Source organism: Struthio camelus, chromosome 3, assembly GCF_040807025.1.
Source record: "Struthio camelus isolate bStrCam1 chromosome 3, bStrCam1.hap1, whole genome shotgun sequence".
NCBI lineage: Eukaryota > Metazoa > Chordata > Aves > Struthioniformes > Struthionidae > Struthio > Struthio camelus.
This window is the reverse complement of record NC_090944.1, coordinates 31,226,766-31,248,481: the sequence shown is the minus strand read 5'-3', so window position 1 is coordinate 31,248,481 and position 21,716 is coordinate 31,226,766. Positions and strand designations below refer to the sequence as shown.

The 21,716-nt window shown below is 38.4% G+C and overlaps 1 protein-coding gene and 1 non-coding gene across 7 annotated transcripts in view; both read right to left on the bottom strand.

The window, feature by feature from the left end:
- Nucleotides 1–21,716, bottom strand: part of ARHGEF10 (Rho guanine nucleotide exchange factor 10) — a 119,589-nt gene that overhangs the window by 90,779 nt on the left and 7,094 nt on the right. For all 6 annotated transcript variants that reach the window (XM_068937325.1, XM_068937321.1, XM_068937326.1 and 3 more), the window contains exon 2: nucleotides 14,205–14,280. In XM_068937325.1, coding sequence (XP_068793426.1) covers nucleotides 14,205–14,241 — 37 coding nt within the window. In that variant the 5' untranslated portion in view covers nucleotides 14,242–14,280. The remainder of the gene's footprint in view (nucleotides 1–14,204; nucleotides 14,281–21,716) is intronic.
- TRNAV-CAC (transfer RNA valine (anticodon CAC)) lies at nucleotides 11,826–11,898 on the bottom strand. The gene has a single exon. It is a non-coding gene; the product is annotated as a tRNA-Val (tRNA).

Sequence of the window (21,716 nt, the reverse complement as noted above, 5' to 3'; positions counted from 1 at the left end):
TTCTCCTCTGAGCTTTTAATCTTGAGAGTATACTGTTTCATTTGATGGAAACAAAGTATTTTTATAACACATATAAAGAGAGGATGTGGGGGTGCTTTAACTGAAGATAAACCTAGAACTATCCAGCACTGCAGATAAATACAGATTATGTCATACAAAAAAGACATCTTGCATAACTACGGTTTTGAAAATATGTACTTTTTCTACAGTTTATGTTCTCATGTCAAAACAAACACACACAAAGGCATTTTTCTGCTCGAGAAGTTCTCCAAAAATTAGGATGACGCAAAGTATAACTAAACTTGCTCCAAATCTGGCTAAAAACAAACAAAAAAAACCCTTACATATCTTGCAAAATTTCATGCTTACAAAATAAGTCCCAGTTCCTCCAATCCTTTAAATGTAAGCCAGGACGAGCTAACAGAAAAGTAAGTTTCCAAGTAATTGTGACTGTAGAGAAAAATTGGAAAAAAAAAAAAAAAAAAAAACAGAACACAAAGGCAACCCCCTCAAATCATATAAAAAGAACTATATTTCTACATCATTTTAAAACTCATGATTTTTCCCAAGTCATAATTACAGACTTCTTAGGATTAGCATTACAGTGTCTGTCCAAAATTACTTCGACTAATTAAATTAGTTGCTAAAAATCTAATTTACTGTCTCACTATTGTTCACATTCTTAACTTTGTGTGTGTCAGCCAGCGTAATGAGAACACAGTAACTGATTTAACTTCTTCATCTTGTGCCAATACCATTCTGTGGCTTCTGGGATATATTTATGTTTCTAAAAATTTCCATTTGGAGTTTTAAAACATGAGAAAAAAAATCTGCAATAATGGGAAAATTGCTTTCAAGTTAAATGAGGTGCGAAAATGCATTTCAAATTAGATGAAGGAATTCATATTCTGATAATTTTTAGCACAACACGTTGATTAACAAAGTAAAATTGAGGTTTTTCTGTAACATGTATTTCAAGGTAATGACCTTTTCCTTAAGTTTACTTCAAAAAATAAGCAAACTTGGACACTATGTTTACAGAGACCGCTGGGGCATAACCAAATTTAAACAATTTTTGATTACTCTGCCAATTGCAAAGCGTTCTTGGCACCATCCCCTTTCCCATTCATTTTCCATAAACTATTTATAGTTTAACACAATACAGCTAAAACGTTAAAAGTTTAAGAGTGAGAATAATTTTAAATATGAGATTAAGCTAGTGAAGTTTCATTAACAATTCTCCTTAAAATTTTATTTCAGAGATACAGGAGTAAAACAAAGAAATCTGCACTAATTACCAAGGTCTATTAAATTTTGAATACAGTGCAAGCATGAGAGGGGCGAGGGGGAAATCACAACCAATGCTGTCCTCACTTGTAATCATGTTAACCAGACATGATAATAAGGAAATTAACTGAGTTTCTTCCAGGAAAAGCAAGGTATAGGAAGAATCAGAACCCTGATCAGGAACAACTCAGCAATCTGGAGCATATGTGCAATAAACCTGCAAGGTTTGTACATAAATAGGCATCTTGCTACTGCAAAGGACTCATATCTGAACATGTCTGTTATAAAATTGCCTTTACAGACTGAATGAAGGCTTCTGTATAATTAGGACTGTCAACCTTGAAATCAGTTGCGGGGTTTTTTTGTTTGTTTTTAATTAAAATTAGCAGGTGACTATGGAACAAAAAGAGGCAATACACCTATTACATTTGAAAGACGCCATAGCAAAAAATGGTTTAAAGACTGCAGGAGATAGTAAACACATGTTCCCAGAAGGGAAAGCTACTTTTCCTTTCTCCCTCTCATAGTTACTTTTCTTCCAATATACACAACTTAACTGTTTTGCGTCTGGAATGTACATTGTGTTTCTTTTCTTATACGTTAAATGTCAAATTTTCTTTGCTTCTAAGTGATATATATTTTCAGCTGCTTTTACCCATATTGCCAACTTACATTGGCTGATGAAGAAAATGCAAGTGTGCTTTGCTTCAGATGCAAAATATTATTATTCTCTTGTAAAATAATATTAATACACTTAAATCTAACACAGAGACTGAAAGAAGCTGCTTGTTCCTATTCCAGTGTGCAATCTGAAAGCATCTTTCTTTTTTACTTAACTAGTTTGGATTGCAGCAAGTTACTTGCTTGCTTGGAATTTTAAAACATGAGAAAAAAAAATCTGAAATAATGGGAAGTATCCACCTTCCTTCAAACTGAGCTCCCCTAATGCTTTCAGCATTCTACAAAATTCTTGAGTATCTTGCATAGTAAACCTTTCTTTACCGAAAAGTTTTGCTGATCTCAGAGTGTATTTAGTTATTATAAAAATTGCTAACTTACGAAGTTTACTAATCACAGCAAACAGGCAGACTCAACAATCCCAGTACACATTAACCTTGATACACGCCAGAGATGTTCTCTTTAGCCCTCTAAGATGAGATATGCTCGCTCTTCCAGACTCTTTCTATTAATAGTCAGAATCTGTCTAGGTCCTTATGTGAATATACAAAATATCATACAGAAGAACTGGAATTGCATTAGAAAACAGTAAGGCACTAAAGACTAATTGGGAAAGTGCTCTTCTCAACAAATGGAAAATACCTTATTTTAAGTAATGAATAGCCTCACAAGTATTATTAACATTCTGCAAGAATACATGTACATGTATGTGTGTGTGCGTGTGTGTACAAAAATAAATAAATTCTTGAATTCTAGAAGGAAAAAGAATTACTCTCCCCCACCTGAAAACAGTTTTCGAAACTGTACTTGCATATGGTGTAAGTATATATGCACGACTAACTCAGACCAGATACTTTTTCCTTCAAGTCACAGCCACCTGCTATATGTCCTTTTCAAAGTCAGTGTCAGTTCAGAACTGCTATTATAGCTGTGGAAAATGGGAAAAAAAAGTACATAATCTTGAAAATATTCTCATTTTATCACAGGTAGAGCTGAAAATTCTCTATTTTTAGGGTCTTATAACAGGAAATATCAGAATCTTTCAAATTATTATTGATTATGCAAAACTGATCATCTGTGCTTAAACGCTGCATGCTGACTGTGGTTAAAGATGAATGGGCTCTCGAACTGTTTGCTTGCAATTTCTGGTGAAATTTTGTGGCGGAGACTTGACATTTGTTAGGAAGGTGAATCCTGTACTATGAAAAGCACTTTAATTGTTCTTGGAAAAATGTGACCAACTTGCAAACCTTCAAAAAACCATAGTTGATTCATATTCAGCAGAAACTTGTTACATCTCAAACAAAGAACGGTTTTAAGCCTCAGTCTTCATTGGGAAATCTCCAGATACTCACAGTCTCTTAATGAAGATTAGACTGCACTCCTACAGCCAGAGAACAACAAAATATTTTTTTTCTGCTCACTTCTCCCACATGTGACCACGACTTCTTCAGTACTAGGAGAGAGAACTGAACTTAAGCATTCTTTCACTCTAGTATCCGGCTTAACAGTATCCCTCCAGTGTTCTCCAAACAGCACCTCTGGCTAGCACCCATGCATGGAGAAAGGTGAAGATGAAAGCCAGCTGACTCCAAGTGCAACATGGAAAGTATCTGGATAAGGAAGGATGGAGAGAAGTAAGGTGATGTAAGAAGTCTGGCCAAACTGGAATCTAGGATGGGAGATATGGACTTATTTCAGAGTGTGAAAGGACTGGGACCTGGAGGCCAGGTAGCTGGAAAAGGAGGAACCTGGAGAACAAGAACAGAACCGGATTAGCTGGGTCTGGCAGACAGAGGGAGGAGGCTACAAATGGGAGGACAGCATCCAGCCAAGGGGCTGGAATCGAGCAGTACTACACGCTTACATGCCAAATTGTAAACAAGACCATAAAAACTATTCAAGAAAAGAACAGGCAATCAAATAATTAGAGACTGTTTCCACAATGAAAAAAGCACAACAAAAAACTTTCTAAGTTATCCAAGCGACTTTCCTGCCAGGATTTTCTAACATCAGTTCAAGGTCTTTAAGAGTGCACCGTTGAAATAGAGAGCAATAATGAAGACAACCTCTGCTCTGCACAATTTCATTAGTAAATAAATGAACCTTTAGGTTAGCTTTTAGGAAACCTGCTGCAAACAACTCCATTCACGGGCACTTCCAAGTCACTGAGTGACACTCTCCTTTAACAACTGCCCTTTAGGTCCCTTTAGTTAATGCATAGGTGATATTTTTTGCAGAATATTTGCAAGTACCAACTTCCATATAGATCACAGCCTGCGCATTTACCTCTGCTTACTAAACTTTTGCCCTCAAAGAATGAAATCAAGCTGCAGAAATACTGTAGCAGAGAGTTTACCCACTGGCATCTTAGGCTAAAACATTCGGAAGCTACTTAGTTATGTGAAGGCTTAACAAACTGATAAAAAAGCAGATCTACAATCTAAGAGTCACATTTACCCCTGGACCAGAACCACAGTCTGCATCAGGCCACTAGGAAAAGGAGGAAGGATTTGCACGGCCTCTTCTCCCAGTGTGTAGCCTCTGGGCACTGACTCCTCGGCAGGACAGGTTAGAGCAGCCTCGAGGCGCATCCTAGCTTGCTCCCAGCCGCCAAGAGTCACAGTGGATGCCTCCACCAGCTTGAGTTGTCAGGGCCCTCAGCTTCCCCACTGGGACATCCTTCGAGCTGCCGACTGCCCTGGGAAGCGGTGCAGAGCCAGATACATGCTGTTGACAAAATGTCGGTCTGCGTTGGAGGGATACATACCCAGGCACCTTGCGCTGCTTTCCAGTACTCCATCAATATCTGTGAACTAGTCCCAATAGTGTCACACAGATGCATCTATTACTGGATGTATCTATTACTATAATACTGCATCTATTTGGGGGGGAAAAAGTCTAAGTCAAAAGTCCATACACCGAAACAGACTGGTGAACAATCTTCCATCTACAAGGAAGTCATGGGCACTCAAGTCACAGGGAGTGCATCAGACCCCAAGACTTTCCTCCTGCTTTCACTTGCAGTTGTGCTATACTGGCATGACAGGAAACTCAGGTCCCTGTGCTCTAAGCATGTTGCTAATTACATGAAGCTCACACACAAATCCAGAGCAAGACCAGAACATGATCATTAGAAGTCTTTGTGGAAACCGTAAAAAACAAGAACAAAACTCAAACAGTACACATTCATACCAAAAGTCTTTCCAGCGAAGGAAATAAAAGCAAAACCACACAAATTAACAGGCTCTCCATTCAAACAATCAATAAAGAAAAAAGTAACAACATATCTTTAATATTTGATAAATACACACATTACACACTAATTATACTGTCAAGCAAATATAATAAATTAATCTTCTGGATAAAAAGTAACATTCAAATTGAACTCAAATGAACCATGAATCCGCCTGTCCAAGTTTAAGAAAGTCTACTGTTAGCAATAATAATCTGAATATTAAAGAATTATATTTCTTGCAATAAAACCCGTATCTGTGGTTGCTATGCAAGATTTTTGCAAATACCAAAAGCATTGAGTCTTATCAACTACTCACTATGCTAAAAATTAACACTAGAGTTAATTAGAAGTTAAGCGCACTGAATTGCAAAAAACAAAAGGCTAAAACAACATTAGATAGGAAGTAGGCTCTCCAGAGACTACTGGCAGCAAAACAAAGCTGTATTCCTTTGTAAGCCTACAAGATACTTCTCAATGCTAGTTACACTATAATCTATGTAAAAGCAACATTGTGACCACAGTAACTGACTTTGTATTTTCATAGCCAACATACTGGCAACGCTGGTATCGCACGCCAATGCCGCTAGCGTACACTAAACCTGGTCCTGGAAAGAGCGAATCTTTTTCATCTCAGCACTTTATTAATAGATTCCATCACTAAATTCCTTCGCTACATGCTACTGACTTGCAGCAAGTGAGGTACTTAAAATGGGATTCTTTAAGAAAAGTATGTGTGGGCATTATTTGGAAATCTGCCTAAATATGCTCCCACATAATAGATCCATGAGGAAGAACTTCTATTAGTGTTCAAGGGTATTAACTTTTTATCAGTGTTAAAGGAGTTCCAACACTTATTACTACTGTGATTGCTAGTCTGAATTAGCGTAAACGCCACCAAACATCTAACGAGAAATAGCACTCAATATTTCTCAAGATATCGAGGCAAAACTGCATAGGCTGTAGGACATGACTTTTGCTAGTGAAACGTGCTCGATGGCCACCGTGTAGCTGAGCTTGGCGTCCACTGCCAAGCACATCAACGGCTGAATCATGACTCTCCCCTCACAACGTGCTGCCAAATGGACAGTTCGTGCCGGGTATGGAATAAAGAGTGCATTTTATTAAAACAGAAAGACGACAAAATCCTTGGGAAAATGAAGAAAGTGTCCAGCTCCGGGACTGCAAGGAAGGAGCATGTGTCGCGTGAGGAAAGAAAGGAGAAAGATTTTTCTGGGAAATCTAGTTCTGCCACATAACTCATATCTGTAAGAAAGAAGCCATACGTTAAGGAATTCTCCACAAGAGACAGAACAGAATTTGTCTTGTTCTTCATTTACTTTTTCTTTTTTTTCCCCTCCCCCTAAAGGGTACCATCTACTATATCTAGTTATACAAATGATTACTTTTTACATTGAAGCAATTATTGTTTAATAGCTTAAGGAATATGCATTTCTCTAATACATTCTGTTTAACTCTAATTAGTGACATGAAATTGCTGTATCATCAAATACCTTGGACTGGAATGACTTAAGAGTCATTGGCTGTCCTGTGAGACAGAGAGTGCGGCACTTACCCTGAGGCTCTAAAGCAGATGGACAATGAGATCCCACTTCCATAGAAGGAAAAAACAGTTTGGGTACATAAACTGTGCATCAGATTCTAAAAAGAGCAGGAGCCCACCCAGACCAAAAGAAGCTTAAGTACCTTAGGTCTCAGACCATGTCTAGCAAGATCTTTTCACCACGCTGACACGTTCTGGGAACAAAGATTCAGGATTTGGCTTCAACTTTGGATCATGTTTCTTTCTCCTGTCTTGTCACCAGCTGTGCATGTGTCTTTGCTTAACGGGCAATGGGATGCCTATTTTCTGGATCATTACAAGGCTGAACAACCCTTTTTCTACCAATGTTAAATTAGCACCTGTTGGCACTCCCAAAAGTAGAACTCTTAACACCTAAAAACACTTCACCTCAGTGTCAAAACTGGAGATGGACGACAAAGGTGGGGTTCAGAGCATATGTGCTGCTTTGGGGATTGATTTGACTTCTTGGACATGCTGCAACAGATTACTTTTTCCACAATGAGTATTCTATCTTACCCTCTCAAAGTAACGCATTGCAGCCTACTCACATGCCTAAAAATGACTTAGATTTAACTGTTTATTTTAAATTTTCTCCTCAACGTATTCTGAACAAGGAAGCAACCTAGAAACCCATCTTTTACAGAAACCATCTTCTCGTACTACAGCAGAATTTATACACTAAAACAGAACAGTTATGTCACATAAATTACAGGCAATAATGGAAATACCTTGGATTTCAGCTAGCTTCTCACCAACTCATTTTTCCCCATTCCCGCTCTTTCCTCAGCCTACTGAGTGCTATACAGATAAACCGATTCTTAAATAAAGCTTGAATCAAGTTTACAAGTTAAAAATGAAATACTGCTGCCAAGGGATAGGCTTGCACAATGACCTAGGCAATTTTCTGGTAAGACAAAATAGTACTTAAAGGCTGGTTAAGAACATTGTGGAAATAATCTTGGAAGAGCAAGTGAATTGCTCCTATTTTAACACCTAGCACCCATTGATCAGTAACAACTGAATAGTTTACACTAAACAGAGACGCTTCCTGAAATTTGCAGACTTCAAAGAGGTGGCAAAACTTGAGGTGTGGACACAAATTATCTTTTGGTATGCTCAAACAAGGCGGAAGTTCTGGGTCATTCTCACTTTTAACCCTTTTCTCTTTCACTGTCCCCCACACGCTACTTTCCAATGTGTCTGCTTTACCTGAACGGTTACCTAGGCTCCAGGGACTCCACTGACCAGATAGCTCTACCAGCTCTCATCGAAGTTCCTACTCATTCATGTTTACAAAATTTTGTTTTTGAGTAGTATTTTAATCAGAAAAAAACTAAACTATGAAACCTCAAAAAATTACAACAAAATGAAGTTTTCATCTACAGGGAAAGAGTATCCAAAACAAGGACAGTTACAGAACATACAGCTACACTTTAGCATCAACCATTCTTCTTCTTACAAATAACTGCAAGATCAGTGTAGCTCACAGACTACAGCAATGCTGCTCCATACTTTACAGAACAGAGAATTATTTTATTTAAAGACTATCCTGCTTAGAATGCGCATAATTTCTAGAATTTGATCTAACCAATGCTACTGAGTTTAACAACAGATTATTCTAACAATGATATACTCCTGTAAGGACCTTACTTAGACAAACTAAATCATCTTCTCTATTCACTTATATGAAATTATGACAAGGTTTTGTTTCCTGGAAAGAATCTGTATGGAGGACTGGAGGGTTTTTTTCCCAAATGTTTTTCCAAAAGTAGATTTTCCTCAAATTGCTAGGCATAATTTCAGTTTATCTCTGTAAAGAAAGAAAGCAGCACCTAATAAATGCTTCATTCAATAGTTCAGACACTCTGTTTAAGTTATCTTAATGCAAACAAGCCTTTACTAGCACTCTTACACAACAAAGAAGAATTATAACAATGTATAAAAAAATAAATCTGTCTATGTAAACACTATAGAGGTTTTAGGCACAGTTGGTGAATATTTGCTGGGATCAGTGAAATGGAATTAACAAAAATACAAAAAAATCCCTCTGTTACTTGGCAGCAATTTATTCTGGTTAGCGCTAGTTACAAGTCCTAAAAAGGCAAAAGAAATAAAGAAAAAATATTTCACACCTCTCCTTATAGGTTGGCTTACTATTTGAAATTCACATTTCAGAGTTTAGCTTATATAAGTATTCTTGCAGAAATATCCAACAATCAGCATAACTTATTTTACAATTTATCTCTTTGTCTTTTAAACAAATAATATTAATTATCTCAGACTAGAGGTGAAGTTTTGTTGACATCCCTTAGTACTCCTTTGTCTCATCATCAATCGGTCTTTTCAATCAACGTATCTGGGGCTTGTCCCTACACACTGCTGTGCAAGTTAAGTCCAGCACTAGAGTCACATTACTGAGCAGCTGAGGGAATAAAAAAAAACTATTACGAGTAAAAAAAAACTAACCAAAAACTAAAACAGTATTCAGAAAAGAAATATCATATACTGCCAAAATGAAGATGCTAGTCACAGAGCACTGTCACTCAATCACATTTGATCATTTAACAAATCATAAACGTCTAGCACAGATTTTACTGGATTACTTCAAAGCACAGAGGATACAATTACATCTGCATAAACTGTGTTTGCTTTGCAGATGCTAAAACAGAAACAATTTTAATTAACCTATTTCTCTTTGTTTTTTTCCTCAACTCCCAAATATGCTTGGCTAGAAGAAAAAAAAGATATAATTAGGAGTGACATGTGACACCATTGGTGCATTTCTGTAATCTGAATTTTCTTGTTACTCTTTGTCATACAGCTTGTCTGCATTGTTATATGAAATAATTGATCCTTACATTAACCAACGCATTTTCCTTTACTGAGACTAATGTGATCTTTAAAAATAAATAAATTGTTCTATTACTAATGGGATGTCAGATACCAGCAAGTCACAGCCAGCTTCAAAAACAAGGGATCATTCATAACTACAATTCATATTCTGTTCTCATTCTTCTGAGATCTTAGCTCCCCTTTTTACCATCATTTGTAACTGTCTGTACACTGAAAATAGACGTGCCTAGCAAACAATGCTGTATAGCCTAAGACCAACTCCCTTTATAGCTGCAGTTTAATGTAAGCAGTGTTCTTATTTCAATCCTCTAGTTATACTAAATAATGACTTTTTATTTTACTCTAGTCTGAAATGCAACCTCATTTCCCTCACTGTTCTTTACTTCCATAAAACAAATTGTAAAACATACACCAAGTGATTTTCTTGTCAGTATGACAAAGAACTATTTCAAAACTATGAAATTATTCACTACACAGGACAAAAGGTAAATGAATAATCTGAAAATAATATATAGTACAGAGAAGAGAAAGCAGTTCCCCTAGCAGAGAAACAGTTATCTCTACAACGAAACACAACAGCTGTTCAACAGCTCCCTCTTAGAGATAATCAAGAATTTTTCTAAAATCTTTTCGCTGGAATAGGCAAATTTATCCCAATGAGAAATTTCGTAAAAGTAGTTATTTCTACCTAACTTTTACCTGAAGAGCTCTCTCAGATTCAAGACAGACTGACTGCCTTTTCCAGGACAGAGAAACTGTGACTATTTTAGTATTCTGGGGTTGGCAGCTAAAGAAAAGAAAAGAAAAGCGTTCCAAAGCGTTCCACTACCTTTGCTCCCTTGTGGCTAACACATACATTGATTCAAAACACAGAAACAACAATATTAGGGAATTCTTAATCAGGAGTAAAAGAGGAATTAGTTTTTAAAAAACTCTGGAGGAAGCAACACAAGGGCATTTAATTTTTATAAAGTTCTACCACCCTAGAGCAATTGCAAACTTTGAAGAATTAACTAGCATAAACTTGTCACTAGGTCATTACCTTAACTGATCATTTCTTTAATAAGGTAGACACTGAGATAATCACTGCTGATGAAAAGACACTATTCAACATGAATTTGGTTGCATAGCCTTCATATAGATTTTCACAACCTCCTCATGACAAAAATAAAGGCTTACGGTCATTCTTCCGCTTTGTATGTAGTGACATTGATATAAACAGATCTGGTGAAGTTTCTTGTCCAAAAACAACATTGGAAACCCACTAAATAGGAATATAGTTAATCATGAAGGCTATACTGTCACTTTAAAACAGAGAAGAACCCAAATGACTTTCATCACTAAAGCTGCATCTGTAAGAAGAGTGGATAGGTTTTTAAAAAAAAAAAAAAACCACACACACACACACTTATGAATTCAGAGTAACTTCAGAAAAACATTTAATGATGTGATCTGTGGGCGCAGTTCAGGGTTTTATAATCATTATGCAGCAGCTGAGGACGTTTGCAATGTAGTAGAGGCTGCTGCAATCAGCACACAGTCAGGCCCTCAGTCAAAGGATCACAGAACAGTTGAGGTTAGAAGAGACCTCTGGAGATCAGCTAGTCCAACTCCTCCTTTAAGAAAGGCTGAGAGAGCTGGGCCTGTTCAGCCTGGAGAAGAGAAGACAGGCAATCAGTGTGTACAAGTAGCTGAAGGGGGGGGTGTCAAGAGGATGGGGCCAGTCTCTTCTCTGTGGTGCCCAGCGACAGGACAAGAGGCAACGGGCACAAACTGAACCACAGGCAGTTCCATCTGAACATGAGGAAAAGCTTCTCTACTGCGAGAGTGGTCGACCACTGAAGCAAATTGCCCAGAGAGGCTGTGGAGTCTCCTTCACTGGAGATCTTCAAAACCCGCCTGGACATGATCTTGGGCGATGTCCTCTAGAGGATCCTGCCTGAGCAGAATCACAGAACGGTTGAGGTTGGAAGAGACCTCTGGAGATCAGCTAGTCCAACCTCCCTGCTCAAGTAGGGTCCTCTAGAGCATATTTCCCAGGATCACATCCAGACGGGTTTTGAAGATCTCCAGCGAAGGAGACTCCACAGCCTCTCTGGGCAATTTGTTTCGGTGTTCGACCGCTCTCACAGTAGAGAGGCTTTTCCTCATGTTCAAAATGTTGCAAAAATTCATTTTTGTCCAGAGTGTTTCTGCCCGGTTTCGAACCGGGGACCTTTCGCGTGTGAGGCGAACGTGATAACCACTACACTACAGAAACCACCCTGATCTTACTTCTCACTGCAGTAATTTGCCCATCCACTGCCTGAACGCACAGGCAGATCCCATCCATCATTTCTGAGCAGATACCTGGATGGCTGGTATATACATACAGCAGGAAAAAGCTTAACCACTGCAAAACCAATCCCATCCTGTCCTTTTTTCCTTTAACTTAGCTATGTGAATTTGCAGCTGTACTCGCTCCTAAAAATGTCACCTATTTTCCACCTGCAAAACAGGCAATGGAGATTATCTAGAAAATGAACTGAAGTATTTTTAGTGTAACTATTGAAATGTTTACTAATATTCTGCACTGCAGAATACTTACTTTTATCTTCAGTGACACTGTCTTTATGAATATGACTTCTCAAGAAAATTAGCATTGGCAAAGTCAAAAAAGATTCTAGTCCCAATATTTTTTAAACCAAACTTTGAGATGTCAGGGAAAGTGTCCATTGACACAAGATCAGATAAAGTAGTATCTTGAGCAAAATCTCAGCTTATGTTAAATAAGTTTAATCAGAATATTAAGGAGTTACATGTTTGAAAAAAACAAAAATTCAGGGTAACATAGCTCAATATGATTCTGGAATTTAGGTTCTTTCTCTGCAAAGCTCTGAACTGCGTATGTGTATATGAAACAGAGTATTGCATGCACTGAGATGCTTCACTGAGTTGGAGTGGTTGTCACAATTATTAGCTATCTTTGAACAATGGCAGTCCCTGCTCAAGTGGAAATATCGATTCCTTAAGGATGACTCTTCCCCCACAGCTGTACATTCTTTGCAGATAAATAATCTGATAGGGATAGTTTCACAGTAACTGTCACTAAACAAAACAGAGTTAAAATCCTGACCACATGGATTAAGTCAAGGGCAGGAAACACATTTTGCTAGTACAATATTCAATGATATCAGAGCATAAATAAAACTGTCAATAATGATGGCTAGAAATACGCCTACCCCATTAGAAAATGATTTCATGACTTTCTACTTCTTTCATATTCCCCATTTCCTAGGTAGTATTAGGTCTAGTATTAGACCTTTATCTGTGGCAGCATCTGAGCTACAGATATAGCAATTTCTAAAGAGAATGACAATTCCCAATTTCCTAAATACCTAAATTTTACCTACGGCTAGGTAAAATTACGATAAATCCTCTTTCATGCTTAAAAAGCTTCATATAGGTACTGTGTCAACAATAAATAAAATGTAATAATCTTTATAAGAGGGATAGATCAGAAATCTATGGAAACAATACAAAAAGTCACTATCTCAGCAAAGTATCCTAGAAAATTTATTATTTATTATAATAAAAACAGCTGTACCGGCTTCAACTGCAGGTCTGCATAATCGCCATCTCCAAAAACCAATGCTTTAGTAAGAGTAAGATCAGACTATTTCTCCAAAGTCTCCCAGCCTCAAAGACTTAAAAGACAAATGCTAAACAGCACAGAAGGGCGTGTTCACAGGAAATCGGGGGGAAAAAAAAAACACCATAGATGAAATTCCTTTACAACAGGCGTTAATTCCAGTGCAAGGATACATGACACTTGTATATTGTCTTTAAGCCCTCTGAATTCTGGACTCTACCAGTGGCCACACAGTCACCAGCATGTAGCAGCCAAAGGGCACCAAGGGGACTTTATAAAGCAGTTCCAGTCTAACACAAATAGCACACAAATAGCAATCTTCCATACATTTCTGTGCTCCAGCCATGCTTCCACTCCATTTCCTGCAGGGGGCATGCTGCCTGGGCACTGAGCTGCAGGCTCAGGGTGAGAAAAGACAGCTTCAAAAGAAGGTCCGTCAGCTCCAGCCCTCAGCAGTCATCCCGCAGGTTAAGCATGCCTTGTGGAAGCAGCACGTGTCCCAACAGAGAAAAATCCACCCCACTCTGTCCCCTCAATTCAGACTCCAAATCTATCCTGGCATCTGTGCCCCTGGCTTTGATATCCTGCCCCCGCCACAGGCTTTGCATGAGGGCTCAGGGCTGTATGAAGTGTATGATGACATGCATCCTGCTATAGGAAGCATGTATTTGCAGACTGGGCCTGTAAGAACCAATTGCTTCCCAGTGTTCTTCCCGACACGCTCTCGTAACACCAGTGAACCAGCTCCAAGAACTGGATAGAGGGTGGGAATTTATGTCTCAGTAAGGCACAGCCAAATACCCCGAGAGAGCATCAGCAAGTCCGAAGGAGATATGGGGGGAGGGACTTTCCAGTGAAAGGTGAAAATATCGTTGTGACAAATGTGATTATTTTTCAACGAAAGTGATTTTAAAAATATTAAGTATTTCAGTTACCTTCTGGAGGTGGGGGAGGGAACTCCTCTGTGTCCATTCTAGTGTATCCACTGTGCCTTTAGCAGATCAAAAATTCCTGCAAAATAAAACATATTTTGTAGATGAACATCATTTCCAGATTTTCAGACACTCCTTTTTAATTTGGCCAAGCTCATACCTATTAGCTAATACCGTTATGGACGAGAGGAAGTGTGCCTAGCTTCTAGCTTCGAAATATAACTAGTCTACATTTTTATGTACACAGCCCCTAGCATTGAAGCCATTTCTTGTAATGATCTCAATACGCCAGCTGGATAAAGATGAAGCTTTTAAACCATGTGGTACTCTGCAGCTCTCATTGTGACAACTACAGCCTGATTATTAAAAGATGTTATTTTAGTGTCCGTTTGTGCCAAATATTCTGTTTCAAAATCTTAATGAAGGAAGGAGGGAGAAAAATTCTAGGAAGCTTATCAGTTTTAATGATGCTTTTCTCCATTTAGCAATTAATACCGAAAAATCACAAACATTAGCACCTAATACCTAGCTTGTCAATGAACACCACATTAATTATTTTTCCCTTAGAAGGCATCACTTCTGCTTATAATGGTTTAATTTACATTCATTTTGAAATGAAGCAACCATAACAACTGCTGCATTTTCTCCATTTCAATTGTCCCTTCCTTAGCTTTAAAGATCTTTTGTTTTCTTCATCCAGGAAAAAAAAAAAAAAAAGAGAGAAAATCTAAGTTAAAAAGGTTCTTGAAGCACTTTGAAGTTCTAACCATACACTTCAAACACAGCTTTTTTCTGAAAGAAAGAAATTTTTCTGAAAGAAAAATACTCGTTGAGCCCGCTTTGCTTTCACTTCTCCAGAGGACAGTGAAGTAATAGTGAGGAATCTGCATGAGCGCCTGAACTTTTTTCCTCTCTTCTCTAATGCTAGGTCTAATATTTTAATGTAAAGAATAAAACCATTTACATACTTTGGCCCAGAATGCACACTAGCAGAGAGCAAAGCCCAGAATATGCAGGAGAAATTTTCCTTCCTGCCCCAAAACAGCATTTAAATAGTGATTTTGCAGTAACATCTGTAAGGACAAACAAGACCAGCTGTACTACACAATGCACATACACTGCCCAAAAACATTTCCATTCTAACTGACTAAGCAGCACATCGAAATGAAAGATTTAAGAGTAAGGCTGTGGAGGAAAATTAAGTTTATAAAAGCTGCAGGAGACACTGGAAGAGCCAATACTGGAGTTGCTGCATCTTTTGTCTCACTCCTGAGTACTTTTTTGAAGTTAACATCAATGGAGTTATTGTCCGTGCTTGCAGCAGTTAACACAACATTCTTCCAAGGTCCATGAAGAGGCCAAAGTTAGCTCTCCCGAAGTCCAGGGTTGCGATCCTACCTATTGCCTTGCTTCCTCCTCGCAGGAAGCTGAACTCCACCATCTCATGGTCACTGCAGCCAAGGCTGCCCCAACCTTCACATCTCCAATCAACCCTTCCTTGTTTGTTAGTACAAGGTCCAGCAGCACACCTCTCCTTGTTGGCTCCTCCACTACCTGTGTCAGAAAGTTATCATCAATGCTTTCTAGGAACCTCCTGGATTGTGTGTACCTTGTTGCGTTGTTCCTCTAGCAAATGTCAGGGTGGTTGAAGTCTCCCATGAGAACCTGGGCCTGTGACTGTGAGGCCGCTTCCAGAAAAGGTGGCAGTGAATGAAAAGAAATCCCTTAAAAAGCATCCGTAGAGGTAAGAAGCAATTCACCTCCCTCATGTCAGACACATAAATGGAAATCACGAGGGCAGATGTTCCAAAAAGGATGACAATTCTGGCATTTTAAGGTCCTGATACAATTGAGACAATTCCTAAAACTTCCAACTCTCTAAGTGCATGAAATTGCACTCTAAATCATCTTTAGCTCTGCTCTCAATCAAGTTCTGGATAGGAAAAAGCAACTTCAGAGCCAAAGCTTAAAAAGGATTCATAAACTTATGTACAGCATCTGCCTATAACACAAAATATTCCTTTACACATTTTCACTGCCCCTTCTAAAGTCTCCCTCATTACCATTTATTTCTGTAGAGCTAAAAGGCGTGTTCCCACTTACAAGCGTCTGGAATGCATTCTGCCACATCAAAATTGTCAGGAAAAAAAAAAAGGAAGAATTATGGTCTCAGGAGAAGGCTATTTATTTTTTAAACTTGAATCCTCACTGAAACTTAGATTTTCAAAGATGAAACATGTAATAACTGGGAAATCTTTTAAAGTTGCAATACCTCTTCCAGATACATCTCTAAGAGGGTAGCTAAAAGGCATTCAGATTTATATATATATATATACACACACACACATTTTATATATATATATATATATGTATATATGCAGTAAATTTTTAAATATATGCAGAACTTAGTTCAATAATAAGTTCAAAAATCATTTTCTTCCTTACACACACATAATAACAAAATGTAGAACTACATTTTTTTAATCTTATTTTCCTTGTTTAGTTTTTAGCTAGATCAAAAAGGGAAAATAAGAAAACAGCGATGTGTTTCAAATCGCACAGCATTTGCGCAGAGGAAGGACACAGACTGAGGGCTGGAATCCTAACCACTGAGCTGCTTTTTCTTATTTGAACAGTGCAGTTATTCACATGAAAAAAGATGCACTTTCTCACTTAAGAATGCCTTATCGGTTGACTTATGCATTGCATTAATTTGTCTTGAAGTTCCATAGACTTGTTTTCAGTTTTTAGTTACCAAGACAAATGTTCTGTCAGCAAAGAAAGCTTGCGTATTGTAAGTTCCCGTTATACCCGCCATAAAAATAAAATAATTGTCACTTTATATAGCAGAGAGCATGTTCATGGAACACACTTTTAGAGGCATCAAGCAGAGGAGAAAGTTTTCACTCTTCCGTTGAGAGACACAGGAACTAAATTAAAATGAAGAGATTTAAATTAAGATTAAGGCAGATGATTTAATCCACCTAGCAGCATACAATTCATTTTGTGTTTGTAACTCACGTGCTTTTCCCTCCCCATTGATTCTCGTGGCTGTTATAATTTGGAACTTCTGTTAACAGCATAGCTATGCATATTTCTCTGAACAATTACCACAGAAATCACTGAAAAAATTAAATTGAAAGGGACCTATGGTTGTTTTCTTATACGCCCAAGAAGGTCTAACTTCAAAAATCAGACCAAGTTGCTCAGGGCCTTTTACACTCAAGTTCTGAAAATCCCCAAGGAGGGAGATCTCACCACCTCTCTGGGCATCCTGTTCCAGCGCTTAATCGGTCATGTCAGGAAAAACTTTTCTCTTATGTCCAATTGGAATTCCCCTTGCAGAAATTTGTGTCCGTTACCTCTTGTCCTTTTGCTGTGAACCTCTGAAAAAAGTCTGGCTTCATCTTCTCTACAATTCCACTTTAGGGAGTAGAGGAGTGTAATTAAATCCCCCTTTAGCCATTTCTTCTTAAAACTAAACAAATCCAATTCCCTTAGCCTCTTCTCACGTGTTGCAACCCCCAACCATGGTAATGGCCATGGATTGTACCAGTTTTTCAGTATCTCTTTTGTACTCGGGGCCCAAAACTGAACATAGTATCCAGAGGCAGCATCATGTGAGCTGAGGTGGTGTTATTTAGTTTAACATAAAATTATCTAAGAATCTCAGTAAGCGTGTAATTTTTAAGCCACAGAATATCAAATTCCTGTTCCAAAGGAGTATTTACAAATTGAAAATTAAAGAAAAAAACATTATTTAACAGGAAATACATGAACTAGTGTGTACTGCATTACAAAACTAAGAATCTAGGCAACTCTGAACAACTGTCCTGAAGTACTGGACATGACAAAAAGTTTATCAAAATATGGAGGGTTTTTTCATTTAAAGTTCATTTCCCAAATGCACTATAACTTCTAGTTACTGATTCAAACCACTTCCTTGCAGGCTCCGCAGAAAGCACAGAAATATAGGGCTAGAAAGGACCTCTTGAAGTTATCTAGCCCAAAGGTACTTATGTCAAAACTTTCCATTGGCTTTAGGCTGCCTGATCAACTCATCTGGCTCAACACTCACCATCTTTTTTCCTTCAGGTACGGGCAGAGAGGTAGCTGTGAACGACATGGATCACGCTGATGATCTAAAGACCTTTTCATCACTCCTCTACGCTCTGCACAGCCTCATGCAAAAGCATGCCCCCAACATACAGCAGATGCCCAGCCAATGCCAGTAAAGAGGCCAAGGCACATGGCTCCCAGGTACTTTTATGAGAAGATAGGTGATCCATTCTGGCCAAAATACTGGCCATCAATTTGACCACCTCTTTCTTGATATCTTCATCTGGTCCTCTCCCTTCAAACTTTTAGGAGCAACAGGTCTCTTACAGCTTTACAGACTGAAAGAGGAAAGGGAACTTTCCTACTTTTTCAGTTGTTGAACCAATCTATTTGAACAAACTTACATGAAGAAAATAGTCTTTCTGAGCCTAAGAGACTATTACTGTTAAAAATCAATTTTTAGCAGCTCAGCATGCTCCAGTTCTAGGGGCTTAACTAGTAATTCTGTAAGTTTGACTGCCTTTAAAATTCAGCAAAAAACATGTTAAATGCGTATACTTGAAAAAAAATCAGATGCCTTAATATATTGTGATATATTTAGTTACTTACCAATTAGTCATAATTTCTGACTTTTATATTGATATTTAAGTATAAATTATAGCATTACAATAAATTTCAGATTAAAATCAGATTTTCCAGGATGGTCTTCCTCACGCAGAGAAAAAGTCATATGCCATGAAAGCAAACAGATTTGAAATGGAAATGAAACCAGAAATCTGTGAAACGATTTCAAAGGACAGCTTCCAAAACTTGTTTCAGATATTTCATCAAGAGCACTCATCTTTGACCATGAACGCTGGTGTAGATGAAACAGGAGTTTCCAATGCCCAGCAAGAGACTATTAGACCTTAGAAGCACTAACACCTCTATAAAAAGAGCAGTCTGCTGCCCTGGCGTTGATAAGACTGAAATTCTGATTCCATGACAAACAGTAATTTTAGCAAGAAAATTTATAGTCTTTGGACGACTACAAAGATGACTTTAAAGGAAAGTCAGCATTCCTTTCTGCGAATCAGCTTCCCCTCTCGTGACACTACTGGGATTATCTTTGGTAAATCCTTCTACCCATCACGACTAGAAAGTATCTCAACTCTGGTTGCACATCAGATTCTGTTTGATATTTTCCTCTAATTACAGGATAAACAACAGATCATCAGTTTTCAGCTAGCAGGACATAAATAATGTTCTGCATCTGCATTTCTACTTTATGGAAACTTTGTTCCAAAAGTCATTACTTGTACAATAACCAGAAGGCAACAGAAACAGCACTGATGCAAACTCCTGCAAAACTACAAGGCAGCTCAGTGTTCAGACCTAATGGCACAATATCCACTGAGCTCATAAGAGATGTACACTGCCAAGTTTTTCTGCTCTGCAAACCTAAGAATTGTAAAAGCTACATACATTTTCTTTAAAAAGGAACGTGCATTATAACTGCAGTCACATCAAGATTCTTTATTCCTAATGGAGCAGAAAGAACGAGCCAGTAAGCATTTCTTAATGGAAGACAGAAAAGAGGAAACTGGAAGATTGTTATCCAAGGAACTGCGCCTCATGGAGAAAGCTTAGTGCAGGCAAGCTGCGAAATAGCTTCTCTGAAACAACCTGCAAGCCTTAAAAACAACAACCAAAAAAAACCCCCAAAAAAATGTGAACACAATGCCTGAGAATATCTAAAATACTCTTGTGTCCATGTCATCTACTGAATATAGCTATATAATACCTAATCGAGTCTTGTTCAACCTATTGCCATAGAAGGCCTGCTGGGAAGCAAATCTTGCTGAAATTTGATATATAGGCTCTTTCAGCGGTGCACAAAAGCAAGGAGAGAAAAGAATGTAGAAAAAAGTTAATTTCCATTTATTTTTTCCTATTCCTCAAGACAGCTCTGTAATACTGAAAAAAAAAAACCATAGCACAAATTGTTCCCTGTACAATACTACTCCTAAGAACCACAGATTGTAGATTTTTTAAAAATGAGATGTTGCTATGTTACACTGGGTGTGAATGAAGCAGGCATTTATATTATAGCAGCTTATCATCTCATGCTGGAAGTTATCAAGGAACTTGTACCAAGACTGAATCATCATTTCTTGTAATGTATATTTCGGTTAATAAATACCTAACATAGTTCTCTGTTAATAAATTTAAGAACAGAATAAAACTGCTACAAATAAGATACCTAAATCATAAGCAGTGGAACAAAAATGAACTGTATCAGCTCAAACAGAACATAAATAGAAGCCAAATTCTTGGCATACAAATCCAGGCCTGCCTCAGTTAAAGCTGAGGGAATTCTGTTAGCAGCTACAACGCTAATAAGATCAGATGCACAGAGATACAGTTTGTTTTTTTTAAAAAAAAAAAAAAAACAGTGCATGTACAGTCCATTTGCCAGAAAGGCACTTAATCTTTTTTTGCCCCGCTTTCTCACACCAAGCAGCATCCAGCTCTAAGCCAGAAGACAATGTGGCAAGGCACACTGAACAAGAAGCAGTCTACAGGTACACACAGAGAAGATGACTGAAGATGTATGGTACTGTTCTTCCTTTTAAGGAAATTATTTACAGCAGTTCTTTACCTAGGGTGGATTCCTTCCCAGTATGTTGTCTCAAGGAGGGGAAAAGAAGAAGAAGAAAGCAAGCAATATTTCCATTTGCAGGTTTTGCAGGTAGGACTCCTACCCACAACACAAGCAGAAAGCACCAAGGAGGTGTTAGTATTTATGCACTCATTCCCCTCTGAGGTTAAAGCAAGGCAAAAATATACAACCATTGAATCACAGACTCCCTGAGGTCAGCAGGTATCTTAGGAGGTCACGTAGCCCAGCCTCCTGCTCAAAGCATGGTCAGCAATCACATGAGACCAGGTTGCTCAGGACTTCCTCTAGCAGGGCCCTGAAAACCTCCAAAGGCTGCACAACCTTGCTGGGCAACCTGTTCCCTCACTTGGCTATCCTCACAGAGAAAAATATTGCCCTTACATCTCAATCAGAACTCCCCGTTTCAGTTTATGACCACTGTGTATTGTCCTGCCAATTTCTTGATACCCCCTCATAGGCACTGGGGGGCTGCTCATAGGTCTTCCCAAAGCTGTCTCTCCTCCAGGCTGCACAAGCCTAGCTCTCCCGGCTTCTCCTCCCAAGGGCAAGTGCTTCAGTCTCCAACCAACCTGGTGAACCCACACTGAACTGTCTAGTTTATTAGCATCTTTCTTGTATTGGGGGGGGGGGGGGAGGGGGGAAGGGAGCGGACACAAAACTGGATGCAATATCCTAGATGCAGCCTGTTAAGTGCCAAGCGAAGGGGAATCCCTTTCCTTGGTCTACTGGCTGTGTCCCAGTACAGTTCAAGATGCCATTAGCTTTCACAGCTGGCTCATGCTAGCTCATGGCCC